General features: G+C 44.8%; 1 protein-coding gene across 1 annotated transcript; it reads left to right on the plus strand.

Annotated features, from left to right (window-relative positions):
• Positions 1–509: 509 nt before the first annotated feature.
• On the plus strand, positions 510–13648 carry socs5a (suppressor of cytokine signaling 5a). Its single transcript, XM_072667258.1, has 2 exons — positions 510–866; positions 11407–13648. The coding sequence occupies exon 2, from the start codon at positions 11426–11428 to the stop codon at positions 13007–13009; it is 1584 nt and encodes a 527-aa protein (XP_072523359.1). The 5' UTR covers positions 510–866; positions 11407–11425; the 3' UTR covers positions 13010–13648.
• The last annotated feature ends 524 nt before the right edge of the window (positions 13649–14172 follow it).

The following is a 14172-nucleotide window of genomic DNA, read 5'->3' on the forward strand; positions in this document are numbered from 1 at the left end:
GCCCCATGTTTAGGGGTGACTATTCCTGCTTTGTGCCCAATGATTCCTGGGTCCACAACCCAGACCGGGACAAGAAGATGGTTATATGAAATATACCCAATGATCAGTGGCGAATGTAGGTGAAGTCCTTCTGTAAAACCTGCACCCTAAGGATGCCTTGCCTTCTACTTCCTCACGTCGTTGAAGTCCCCAACCTGCACTTGGAGGCACAGTCCTTATGTAATCCCCATTCCACCCGTTTCCAGACAAATCCCACCCCCCTGCATCAGGATTGGGCTGGTGCCCTCCAGTGTCGGCTGAGATTGGCTATAATGAGCCACTAAGCGTAGAAGGCGGAATACGGGCGGGTTTGGTCGGAATAGGGGTGGAGAGGAACGAAAGAACGTGTTCACGGCTTCCACCGAGGCCTTTCCCCATCCGTATCCGCTATCGGAAGCCTAAATCCGGGCACTGCGTGTGATTGGAGTCCCCTGATGTCACTCAGGAGCCGCCTGCCATCCCTCCTCCCTCTCGGGCTCTCTCCCCCTCTCCTGCTTCTCTTCTTTGCTGCACTCGGCGACCATATCGGCCGTCAAGGGAAAGAGAACGACAACGGGAAGAAGGGAATGGGATTGTCTTAGTGTTTTCCCCACATTATATACAAAAAAAAAAAGACTCACATAATGTCGACGACACGATGGAGGCGCCCGTTTTCAGCTCGCCTCTCCATAAGCCCCCTCTGCTGAGACGAGACGTGTCTGTTTGTGCGTTTAGCTGCCGACTTCTCTCGACACGGCAAAATGGATCCCACTTTTCTTGATCGCGTTTTGGTCGCAAACAAAAGAAAACCCTCGAGAAAATAGTGCAAGAGCGCCACGGAAGGATCGGTAAGTTCGCCCGGCCGCGCTGTGTCGCCGTGCGGCGGTCCGGCTCTCCGGCTCTCCAGCATGTTGTTTCGAGGCCTTTAGTGGCTCGTCTCTAGTGGGCCCTCACCCAGGTGGGGAGCCGGTCTCGGCTAAAGCAGCCATGGTAGCTGCTACTTCACTCTGGGTAAAGTGACATGTGCAGGATTTACACGTGGATAAATAATCCACATGTCTGAAATGCATTGGGTGTGTGGGATTCCTTTAAATCGGTTCAGTGCGCAGAAAGTGACCCAACAGGAGAGCTGCTGTCTGGGGTTAGATAGAGCCGCTATGTCCAAGGCTGTAGCCTGAACTCTGGATAGCCTGTCCGGCACTTCCCAGGGTTTCCATTCTCGTGTTAAAGGCCTTAGTTGGCCAACATGTAATTTAGTAGAAATTTCAGGTCTCTGCTGTTATAAATGAATGGTGGAGATTATGATGATGATGATGATGATGATGATATTATTTTTAGCACTGATTTGTAGACTGGCGATATAAACGCTAGCTGCAGCGCATGTGCAGATCGAGGCCAGATTTAGTCTATTAGTTCTGCTGAAGCTCATTTGTCCCAAAATCCAAATCTAGCTTATAATCAGCTGTCATTTGTGCACACAAACAAACCTACCTATTGCAAATGACATCATGCTTTTTAATATGTAGAAATCTGTACATTAATGCAATCATTGTATTGCAAGGCAAATGTTACTCAAATAAGCTCAAAAATAAAATGTGTGAAATCAGACACTACATTTTCTTCAACAAATGCTGATCCTGATCCGTTTTTCTCATTTAAAGCTTCCAAGCTGAGAAATGAATATGTAATTTCATATTTAATTACGTCCCCTAACTACTCAAACACTGCTACCCTCCCTTAGAGTGACCATGTGACCAGATCATGTGGTTACTGATGTTATGAGTTACAGTCTAACACTGGAGGAAATCAGATGCATGCACTCTTCACTCAGGTTGCTGGTTCAGCATTTTCTGCATATATCAACACCTGGTATCAGATTAGTGCCGTCACTACTGAAAGCCAGCCTTTTGCATTAACTCCTATGTTCTTTGGCCTGCTCACAGCTCACAGTGTGCTACTTTCTACTGTGGGTGCACTAATGCTCTGCACACACCTGATGTGAGTAATGGAGGCACAAATAGGTGTCTGGGTATTAGAGTTGGGTGTATTGGATCTTAACTCTTCAGGATGGGGCATGTGCTGCTTTACAGTACAGATCAGTGATGTAAAGCCTTGACTTGCAGTCGGACCTACTGCAAAATATGAAAGAATGCACAGCAAGGCAATAGTGTTTAGTGTGTGATTTTCATGAACACATGAGCACACAGAGCTCAGCACTTGGGTTTTTTGGACCATATGTCATGGCAGATACTTACATGACCAAGTACAGAGTGTATATAGTCTGCAGAGATGAAATGTCCAGTGCTGTAAATCTGTTCTGAAGGAACTTCCATGAAATATCCATGAAATAAACTCATAGAAAACATTTTCCCAGAACCCAGCTTTAAGGAATACACTTTTCACATGTGAAATTCAGTTCAGTGGCATGCGTCCCTGGAGCATTCATGAAGGTTCTTCCAAATAAGTTGGGGTTTCACAATGCATGAAATGATCCATTTAAGAGCGTGGTTGGCACGAGAGACATTCCAAATGGCAGTAGTTCACTGTCTTGTCTTCAGCGGGCAAATGTTGCATGCCGATTTAGTAACAGCCTCCCAGTGCCTCGTACCATGGTTGTGGACCAACGTCTTCATCTCTGTTCCTGGATTTTGCTTGGCTGAGGGCCATTTGCATTTCACATGCATGTTTCAGACCAGTTCCAGATTGGTAGTGTTCCAGGAAAATGCTCTAGGAGGACATTTGGAAGTATTCTTGTTGTCATTTTGCTTGCACTATTGCAGCACATTTGGCCTTATTTAAGTTTCTAAATATTATACAGTTGTTTAGCACATTTCTACTTCTGTACTTGCACCCAGGCAGTTAAAGGAGCAGAAGGAATATTGCAGTGTGACAAACATCTCATGCCTGTAACTGCATTTTGTTGCAGTTAAGCTCTACACAGGTGTTTCAGCAAGCCTGGGGCCTGCAACCGAGGGAGCCTCAGTGGAAGTGATGCTGCAGCCAAATTCATAATTTATTTTTGTAGATTCATTAATCATAAATGCAGAAATGTGTTAAAGAGTAGGAAGCACATTGATACTGGAATCATACCGGTAGGTGATTCCTCAAAAAATTAAGGCATCAGAACGCTCAGATTTGACCAGTATTTCAAACTGCAAACTTCTGGACGCAGAAGTGCATCTACACCTGATTTCTGCATTTTGTAAATGCTTGATAACTTGTATAAATACACTATGTCCAAATGTTTGTAGACACCCCTTTAAAGGAATGCATTCAGCTACTTAAGTTACACCCATTACTGACACAGATGTGCATATTCACACAACTTGTCTAGTCCTTGTATTGCTGAAACAATACAATTGCCAATCCGACTCTGATGCCTAATGCCAGGCGTGAGCTAGGAGGGTATAAAGCCCCCAGCATTGAGCTGTGGAGCAGTGGAACTGTGTTCTCTGGAATGATGGTGCTCCATTCAGTGATTCAATCCTCATAGCAATGCTCTACAATTTAGCAGAAAGCCTTTCCTGGACAGTAGAGACTCCAATTACTCCAACTAAAGCAACAAATGTACATAAAACATATCAAATTTCCTCCATCCAATTTCCATATGTGCCTCCCTAATAATAAGATAACCGGTCCACCAGTCTACAAAATTAAAAGTTGCTGTACAGTTCTAGGAGGTTAAAATAAAACAACTTTCAGTTCTTATTCTTGAAAAAAATGTTTTCTGTACACATTCACAAAGACATTTTTACATGTGTAATATTTAATATCATTTATAATAAGGAGGATCAAAACTAGGGGTGTGTGATGTGATGTAAATGCCATATCACATAACCTCAAAAGATGTGATAAGTGGGCAACACCACCAGCAATGAACTATTAACATTAATAGTTAATAGAACTATTAAAAATTATTTTCAGCATTTCACACTGCTCTGTTCTACAGCCAATTAACCAGCCCTAATACAGACAGCTCCGGTTGCAATGAACCATGTAGTTGTTTGGAAGTACCAAAGATCTCCATGGTATGATCAGAAAAAGGATTTTGGGATTAAATTGATTGTGCTAATGATAAATGCTGTTACGTTGCCCAGCTGTAGTCGGGACTGTACTCTGAACTTCACGCCTAAAGTGAGCTGTAGAAGCTGTGCAAGAAGTCACTGTTTCTTATGTCTGTCAGGAGGTTCTGCTTTGGTCTGCCTTTCATCAAGGACATGGATGTTCTCATTATCAGCTGTTCATAAGAATCCACTTAGCATACTTATTACAACAATACAACACTTATTAACATATTAGCCTACTCTTGTGGTGCTTCAGCTAATTGTCTTACTGTGATTATGAAAGGATTCCACTGGGAGCTCGGCTTCATTTGCTGGTTGCTGAGATGTGGAAGTCCAGTGGTCTAATGAGTTCCTTTAATGAAGATACCTACAGATTCAGATGCAAAGCCCTGTCTGCTGTTGACATGAACTGTTTCTTTAAGCTTCGAGTTGTTCATGTCTATCACTTCATGACTTTTTAACCTGGTGTTGCCATCCAGGGATTTGTGAAAGGGTCACTAATCGTGGCATTTTGTGGTGGATTCTGTGGATGGTGCAACTGAAGTACTTGGTCTGTAATATTGCACCCAGTTGTTGCATTACCTAACATTGAGGGTGCATGTGATTGAATTTAGGAATTTTAATTGATTAAAACCGATGAGATTTTGTCATGATATGTTGTGTTGACGTGGGTGTCAAAGTTTAGGTAGTCTCTTTGATGAGGAGTGAACATAGTATAGGGTTAACAGGACAATGCAAGGAATCCACTATTTTTTTAAAGCTGATGGTTTGGATGGATAAACGTAGGGGCACAATGTGGCGGAGTGGACTGATGTGCTTCCTCCACTTTGGCTTGGATGCTTGGTGGTGTAGAGTTTGGCTGCAGTATCAGGTGGAGGGGAGAGGGGGAAGGGGGTAGACCGGGGGGAGGGTTGGTTCTGGACTACCAGGAAGTGGCAGCTCTGCATAAGGCTCGTTAACGTTCTCGGGAGCAGAAACCCAAGCCGAGCAGAGAATAGCCTAGTATTAAACAGTCCTAATGTTTTGTGATCTGGTGCCAGGATTCATCCAGAGGCCGTTCAAGTTCATCCAGACGATGGTGGACAAGGGGGCTGAAGGGAGACCTCCTGCAGTGAAATACAGGGCTCTGTGTTCCGCTGTACATCCTGATAATTCTGAAGTAATATTTCAATTCTGTTTTTGTTCATGCACAAGGCGAGTATTTTACCAACCGTACTAAAATTAGTTACTGTCCCATCCCCCCTTTACAAATTCAAATTCAGGGAAAGCCCTGCAGAGACCTGCAGAGCCCACTAAAGAAAATGCAGTTACTTGGAGAGACGCATAAAATAAAATGCAGCTGTACACAAGCAGCTGAATGTTGAGGACATTTGATAGGGCTGAATGTTTTTAGGGGTCAAATACAAGAAAAAAATAGCCAATAAAATGTTCTACTCAAAACCTGCATGACATTTTCACTGCTCAACAGCTTGAACTGTTGCTCAATTTAGCAAATACATATTTAAATAAATCTGTGTTTTAAATGTAGGGCAGCACAGTGGTGCCACAGGTAGTGCACGTGTCACACAGCTCTAAGCCTGAGGGTTCAATCCTCACTCTGATCACTATCTGTGAGGAGTTCGGTGTGTTTTGAGTGTCTACATGGGCTAGATGGGTATAAATCCCCCAGCATTGTGCTGTGGAGCAGTGGAACTGTGCTCTCTGAATGATGGTTCTTTATCCAATACTTTTGGGATGAGTTGGGTGGAGATCCTCCAACATCCTGACATCACTTTCTGCTCTTGTTGCAGAAAGCAATTAAATCTCACAGCAATGCTCCAAAAATCTAGTAGAACGCCTTCCATGCACAGTAGAGACAGTTATTCCAGAAAAGCATTTAATTTTTTTTACATTTATTATTAGTTTTTAAAAAGACCCTTGATATTGGAAAAAAACAATGGATGAACTGGTGTCCAAATATTTTTTTTTCCATAGAGTGTAGGTGAATTGACTATACTACATTGGCCCCAAGTGTAAGTAAATGAGTGTGTGGTACCCTGAGATGGACTGGCACTCTGTCCAGGGATCTTTCTGACTCGTGCCTAGTGTTTTTGGGTTGACGCTGGACCCACAGTGACTCTGGGGTCACCAGGAAAAAGCGGATAAGAGAAATAAATGTTTTGACTGCAGTTTCAGTGGAAAGTCAATTCATTTTTGAGGAATAAGAAAATATTGATATCAAAGTATTGCAGTATTATTGCCTATTGCCTTTAAATCCTTAAATAAGGATATATTTCCTTATAATATTGTAAGAAAAAAATCTCTCAAATTACAATGAGTTTCACACTCAGTGTCTCCTAAGACCCTGTCAATTACTGAAAGCTCGGGTCAAGCTTTCTCTTCATGGATGAAGGTTTGTCTTGAGCCTTTCATCTCTGCCCCACCTAAGCTTTGACATTTGTGTTTCTGCTTAGTGTCCTTCAGGGACAGCACAGCCAGCCCTGTCCTTCTGGTCTTCGTTGTCTTTTTGCTCTAGTGAGTATAAAGGATGGTGTACATTTATTAGCATGAACATAATTATATCTGGGGTCAGCACTTTACTTTTCAAAGAGCTCTATAAGTACTGATGCGATACTAGGATCGGATATTGGTCCCGATACTAACAAAATTAGCTGGATCGGGTATCGGATATTCCATTCACTGAACCTGATTCCCACACTGCTGGTATGCTAAGCTTCATAACTAAGAATCAGTGTAACTTACAGATATGATGCACCCATCACAACGAACAGCAAGACTAACCCTATCTAACCAGCGTCATCAACTACCAGCAAGTGATCCAGCTCAGAAAAACAGCTAAAATCCATTTTAGTCTGACCATATGTCCTGTAGTCCCTGCCTCAGTGTAGTGGGTGATCAGGGTCAGCAGAGTTTATGAAATGTGTAAAAATTAACTGATCTGTTGCTTACTTGCATAGCGCTAAATATTCTCTTATTTATGAATTCTGGCAATTTTAACATGCCTCATGTGTCTGTTTACAAACAAATTATTAGGTGCTACCTTCTATTCTGTAGGCTTGTTGCCCCCTCTTTTCATCATCACTTCATGGAGTCATGTCTTTGATATCGCAGCGTGATCAAGTCTTCTCTCCTCTGCTCATCGCCTTCAGCAGCCTGCTCTGTTTACTCAAGAGCTCTCATACACACACACAGGCACACATGCAGGCAGGCAGACACGGCCTAACACTGGATTGAGTTCCAGAAGTGTCCAAAATCAACAGACTACGTGTTTTCTTACTAAATATCAGTAGATTCCAGATTTAACTCCCGTCTGCATTTTAAAAACTACAGCTTTGCTGTTTCTTCCGTTGCAGAATAGAAAGAGACGAGAGCTAAAGTATTCGGCTGGAGGCTTGTGCCTGTAATGGAGGACAGCCGAGAACAAGGAGGAGGGGAGTAATGACCTCACGGCCACAGCTGGCCTTCCAAAGAAGGAAACGGAGAAGAAAGGAGCTGCTCCTCTTTGGTCTTACAAACTTAACATTTCTGAATAAAAGTCCTGAGCCCAGACAACACTGTGCCAAGGTCCAGCTCCATTATTTATTTTTAGTAACCAATGGCTAGCAATTTAGTTCATTTATGTCTGTGTTGATTTGTTATAGTTTGTTTTCCAAAGTTGGCAAAGAAATGTTTAGGTCCCCACATGGGGAGGTTTATTAATTCATCGGACCGGTAACAGAACAATGACCATTTATTTATTTATTTATTTATTTATTTATTTAAATAAAGGTGCTCCAAAGGTGGTTCTTTGAGCGATACCATAGGGGAACCACTTTTGGTTCTACAAATAACCATAGAGAGAATAATTGTAGTGGAGATGTGAGTATGAGGATGTTCTTTAGACCCTTCAAAGGTTCTTTACACTCGCACATCTCTATTATAAACATGTTTCTGTGGCATTGCTCAAAGAGCCATTTGAAGTTGATTTCCTAGAAACGGTACATAACGTAAGTGCAGTCTTTTGTATCGTATTGTAGTCAGTCGCGTAAAGGTGCCTTAACGGCATAGAATGGAGTTCTGGGCCGCAGTACAGGATTATAAAGTTCTATTTAAAGCGTGAGGTGTCCACTGCAGTTAATAAAGGCAACAGCTCTGAGGGAAAAGCTGTTGGCGTGCACCCGAGGGAAGTGGTTGTTAGAGGTGATGTCCAAGGTGAAAAGGGTAAGCTGTAGTCTTGCCAGCGCGCTTCGTGACCCTGCTGTTTTATGTCTTGACGCGTTGACAGAGTGCACCTGATGATCCTCTCTGCTGTCCTGTTTATGCGCTGGAGTTTGGCTCGTTCTTGTGAGGTGGTCGATTCAAACCAGATGGCTGTGGATAATGTGAGGATGGACTTGATGATTGCTGTGTAGAACTGGATCATCAGAGCCTGTGGCAGGTTGAATTTCTTCAGCTGCTTTGGGAAGAACATCCTGTCCTAGCTGTGCTTTCTAGACCAAGACCAGGTTTCCCTCCCACTTCAAGTCCCTGGATATGCACAGGAACTTGAGTGACTTCACAGTGGAAGTCACAGAGCCATAGATTGGGGGGGGGGGGGTTCTTTTGTTCATTCAGCAGCAGGTGGTTGTCGTATCATTCTCAAACTGGAGGATCTTCACAGATGGGTCCTTTGAGAAGCAGTTGTAGGTGTAGAGATATAGGAAGAGGAGTTGGAGGACACCTACTTGTGGTATTACTTTTACTGAGGGCCTGGGTGTCTGATGTGTTTCCTAGCCTGGTCAGGAAATCTATGCTACACCAGCAGATGGGATCTGGCACTGACAGTTCAAAGTTTGACATGCAGTAGCTCTGACTCCATGGTGTTAAAAAACTTGGCTAAAGTCACCAAACAGAGCTCTAGCATAGGAGGTCCCTGGACTGTCAGGGTGCTGTAGCAAGAAGTGCAGGGTCACATAACTTCTCAGGGGTCCAGTGTAGGGTCTGTAATGTTCAGGTAGACCAGGCGTTCAAAGACCTGCAGGACTACTGAGGTCAGGGCAACTGCATTTAGGTGTGTAATGTATGTTTTAGGGGACTGTGGTGATGATTGAGGACTTCCAAGCATGTGCTAACAGAGCAATGCTTCTGTGGAAATCAGAGAAGATCAGAGCAGCTCTATTTTTTCATTTTTTTGTCTCCTAAAGAGCCTTCTAATGTCCTGGGCATTGATACTGGAGTCCAGTAGAACTCCTTCAGGTTGTTGGTGAGCTCATGTTCAGATAAAAGGGAGTTTCTCACACCTTGTAGTAAGTAATCTCCTGGAGATTATGTTCATTATTTCCGATATCGCCCCATTTTACTAGATACCAAGCCCAACATAAACCACTTACACAGGACTGGTCCCTGCATTAGGTTTCGGACAAAAATTTACTTTGAATCCTTGTGCATGAACTTGAGCAGACTCTAATACATGTTCAGACTGCGTGGATTGTTATTGCAATTTACACTGATCAGTGTATAACATTAGTACCACCTTAATATTGAGTAGCCCCCCTGTGGTATCTAGCACCAGCCCTGCAAGTTGTGAGGTAAAGCCTCCATATATCGCATCAATGAGCCTTAGATGACCATGACCCTGACGCCGGTTCACCGGTTAATTCATCATCTGCTGCTCTTCATCCAATTAAACCAGTCTAATTACACTGTTGGTAATGAAACGTGCAATTGATTAGTGTTTATTAAGCAGTGAGGACGATCTTGATACGCTTAGAAAAGCACGTTGTGTATCACGAAAACAGAATTTATCACAATACAAGGAAATGACGTCATATTGCCCAGCTCTACCGCCTGCTTCTTGCCAATATACAACTCTACACAGGCTAGTGGAGGTAAGGCAAATTCATAAGGTAGATGATCACCAGCGTTCTGCTGTTCTGAGGTGCTCTTTGTGTTTAAGTGGCCCAGTTGGTAGTGTCTTTGAATAGCCTGTGTGTGCTAATTCCCACATACAGCCTCAATGGGACTCATTTATCTAATGCACTCCAGCATGAGTGGTTGAATTTAAATAAAGGTTGTTTAAAAAAAAAAAAAATCCTGGTTGTGTAACCCTGGATTATCAGTCCAGTCCACGGTTTCTTTCCGCCCCCTCTTGAAGCATTTTGTACAGAGTTGTTTCTAATTTAATTAGGCATGCTTTATTAAGTCTTATTTATGTTTATTCATGTTCTGATGTCCACATGTCTTTTGACCAGTTTGCTCTCAAATTTAAACGTGCTCGTTATATGAGAAGCCCACACATAACTGAACCCACTGACAGGTCACTCTATCATGAGCACAGCCTCTCAGCCTTCCTGCATTGTTCAGCACTGAAGGTTTAGTGTAAAGTGCTGTAAGGTTATTGAGTTAGTGGAAAAGTCAAGCTTGTTGGCCTCCATGCAGGTTGCCAGCATAACTGCATGACCATATCTGAGTATTGATTTATAGTCAAGCTTTGTGTGTTTGTTGTAAGAAGGAGGCAGGGAGAGGAGGATGCTGAATTCCCTCCTTTCTGTATAAAATTACCACACCAAGGGATGTAACCGCAATATTTAGTACCTCTGAACCGCATATTTATGTTAATGAGAAGGAAGGTATTTTACTCAGTTGGCAAGCCACTAGAACGGACATGCCAAGTCCAAACAGTTGCAGCCAGTCCATACTTTTCTTCTTTTCCATGTCTTGGCATACATGTAGATGTATGAAGCTCTAGGCTACACTGTTAAAAAATGGAAAAGTAGGTCTGGACTTACTTTATAATCTTTATTGGAAAAGTAAAAAAAAACTCTTAAACTTTAAAAGTCAATGTAAAGATTTGTGTAAAGGCCAGATTAAAATTGTCAAAAAAATAAAAACAAAGGGTGGGACTGTGACTAGACCATTGTAAAAGTTTACATTTCTTATTGTTTAGTATACGTTTCTTATTGTGAGGTAGAAATGCTTGTGTCCTTTGTATCATTGTCTTGTTGCATGACCCAACTGCACATTAGCTCACAGACTGACCATAAGCTGGTTGGTGCTGTGCTAATGCTGGTTAGAAAGAGACAGGCTCAAACTAGCATTATAACTCTTCCCATGGCAGTAGGTTGACTGGGAATGTATCCACGGGTTCATTTTTAGCGCTGGCCTTGGGTCCCTATGAATCTGCCTGGCAACACTTTAATCACTCAGTCACTGACAGTCTTGCTCTTATACAATCCCTGACACTGAAACGTGCAGCCGTGTCTTTTTGCTCTCTGGCTTTATGTGCAGTTTCTTGACTTGCAGATACAGTCTTGTGATTTGTTCTCTGATGAATGCTCATTCAGTGATGTGCTGTCTCTCATTTCAGGTACAGGTGCCCCCACCACATGGAGAAGGTAGGCAAGGTGTGGAGCAACCTGAAGAGGGGATGTCAGTCTCTGCTCCACCCAGATGGAGGTTCCCGTGGGGACGTTCAGCCGCAGACTCAGCCAGATACGTTTTGTCAGAGAGTGGACCAGCCCGAGCGAGAGAGCACACCACAATCAGCCAGCCCTTCTCGCAACCGGTCAGCTCTCCCTCTGGTCTCCCGGAGAGTCAATGGGAGTGTTTCACACCGGAATCATAACTGTGTGGCTGATGTTCCCCAGATATTGGAGATCACAGTAGAGCAGGACACAGAGGATGGACGTGTCCCTCTGGGTACCCGCAGAGACTCTTATTCACGTCATGCTCCATGGAGTGGCAAAAAGAGGCACTCCTGCTCCACCAAGGCACAGAGTTCCTTGGAGACCACTGAACGACGGAGTGGCCGCTCCCGTCGTAGGCATGGGACAAGTGGCATCAGCAGGGAAGAGCTGGAGCCAGGAGCACCACGCTCCCTGCGCCAGCAATTTAATGACACAATGGGCCTGTGCCTCCCTCTTCGCTCTTCGTCACGCAGCACCCAATTGCGGCCACCTAAGCGCAAGATCCAGATCACGGAGCTCATGCTAGAGACGTGCCCCTTCCCACCTGGCTCAGACCTTGCCCGCAAATGGCACCTTATTAAACAGCATACAGCGCCTGTTACAGCCACAACAGTGGACTGTTCCACGGAAGGCCCTGATGCCACTCGTGCATCTCCAGAGGATGAGGAAGAGCGACTGCGTGAACGACGAAGGCTCAGTATAGAAGAGGGCGTAGACCCACCACCTGATGCCCAGATACACACTGTGGAGGCCATTACAGCTCCCTTGGCCTCCATCTACAAGCTGGGACCCAAACTAACCCCCGGGATGGGGGAGACCCCGGGCAATAGCCAGGGAGCCACGGCAGCTGACTGCGACTCCGAAGACGATGACTCCACCACCCTTTGCTTGCAGGCTCGTCGGCCCAAGCAGCGGCACATCTCAGCAGAGAGCCACCTGGGCAGTAAGCAGGCAGGGCCGTGGAAGGTGCACACACAGATTGACTACATCCACTGCCTAGTACCTGACCTGCTGCAGATCACAGCGCTGCCGTGCTACTGGGGCGTGATGGACCGCTACGAGGCTGAGGCGCTGCTGGATGGCCGGCCCGAGGGCACCTTCCTGCTGCGCGATTCGGCCCAGGAAGACTACCTGTTCTCCGTTAGCTTTCGCCGTTACGGCCGCTCGCTACATGCGCGCATCGAGCAGTGGAACCACAACTTCAGCTTTGACGCCCATGACCCCTGCGTGTTCCATGCGGCGACAGTGACAGCATTGTTGGAGCACTACAAGGACCCCAGTGCCTGCATGTTCTTCGAGCCTCTGCTTACCTCACCCCTCCACCGGACCTTTCCGTTTGGCCTGCAGAGCCTGGCTCGGGCCGCCATCTGCCGTGGGACCACCTACGACGGCATAACAACGCTGCCTCTGCCACCAGCACTGCAAGACTATCTCAGGGAGTATCACTATAAGCAGAGGGTGCGTGTGCGCTGGCTGGAGCGAGAACCGCTCAAGGCCAAGTGAGATGAAGCTGACCTAGAGCTCTGCTCCTGCTAGACTAAGAAAGGGGTTTAGGCATGGGAGGGGGTTACACTGTGTACCAAGCAGCAGGGGTTAAGGGGCTCTCTCAGAAGAGTAGTCCATTCAGCACTTTGCGGAGTTGGGGAATTTGAGTTCTATTGTGAGGAAGGGCTTTTTGGGTTAGAGGTGGAGAAACTGGAGAGGAAGCAAGGGGGTCTGAATCTGAACACAATATATAAGCTTCTGTCTTTCTCTTATTTCTTGTTTTTGTTGATTTCTTATTACTCAACACCAACAAATAGAAACACTTAGGTTATACAGCTAAAGTGGCTCTCCAGTAGACATAATCAGTCTTCAGCTTCTGGACTTATAGACTGAAGCAGTGGGGTCTTAGATTTAATTTAACCCCCCCAGCCTCTTTTTTTGCAGTGCTCAAAGGAAGAGGGGGGGTGCACTTGTAAAGGATATGCTCATGCACCTCTGCGCTCTCACTGCTTGACTACATGGTTTTAGTCTTTTTCACTGTGTTGGTTCACTTTCACACACTAATTGTACAGTTGTGCAGCCGTTCGCCTCCCTGCTTTCTTCAGAGTGCATTGTACAAATGCATTTGTTAACTTTTAAGGTCATATCGTGGACAGTTTGGGCCGGGTGGGGGGGTGGGTGTTGGGAGGGGCTGAGCTGTGATCAAGTTGTTACGTTTACCCATAATCCTTTGCTTTCATGGTGCTCTGTTAGTGGTTTCCAAGGCAACGTTCTGTTGGGAAACGTTTGGAGTGGAGCAGGCATTGAAGAGCAGGAAACGAAAGGGGGATTTACCCTATTCACAGAGAACAACAGAGAGGGGTCCATGAAAGATGGATTGATTTAGGCCCCATTGTCGGCAGAAGGGCTCTGTGACGTTCTGCTTCTTTTTCACTTCCAGGAAGTGACCGTGGACGATGATGCATAATGTGGCTACAGTGTTGATTTGTGTCATGTGATGTGGGTGCGCCTGGTTTTTGGGGGAAAGAAAAAGGAGAAAAAAAAAAAAAAGGAAACATACTCTACGCGTGAACGCTCTGTTGCTATCAGTATGTTTTGTAATCATTGATTCCTACCACTAATTGCACAGGCAGTGGTGATGATTCTAATTGTGTGTTGTCTCTTTTTTTTGTATTGTGAAT

Source organism: Salminus brasiliensis, chromosome 22 (assembly GCF_030463535.1).
Source record: "Salminus brasiliensis chromosome 22, fSalBra1.hap2, whole genome shotgun sequence".
NCBI classification, from domain to species: domain Eukaryota; kingdom Metazoa; phylum Chordata; class Actinopteri; order Characiformes; family Bryconidae; genus Salminus; species Salminus brasiliensis.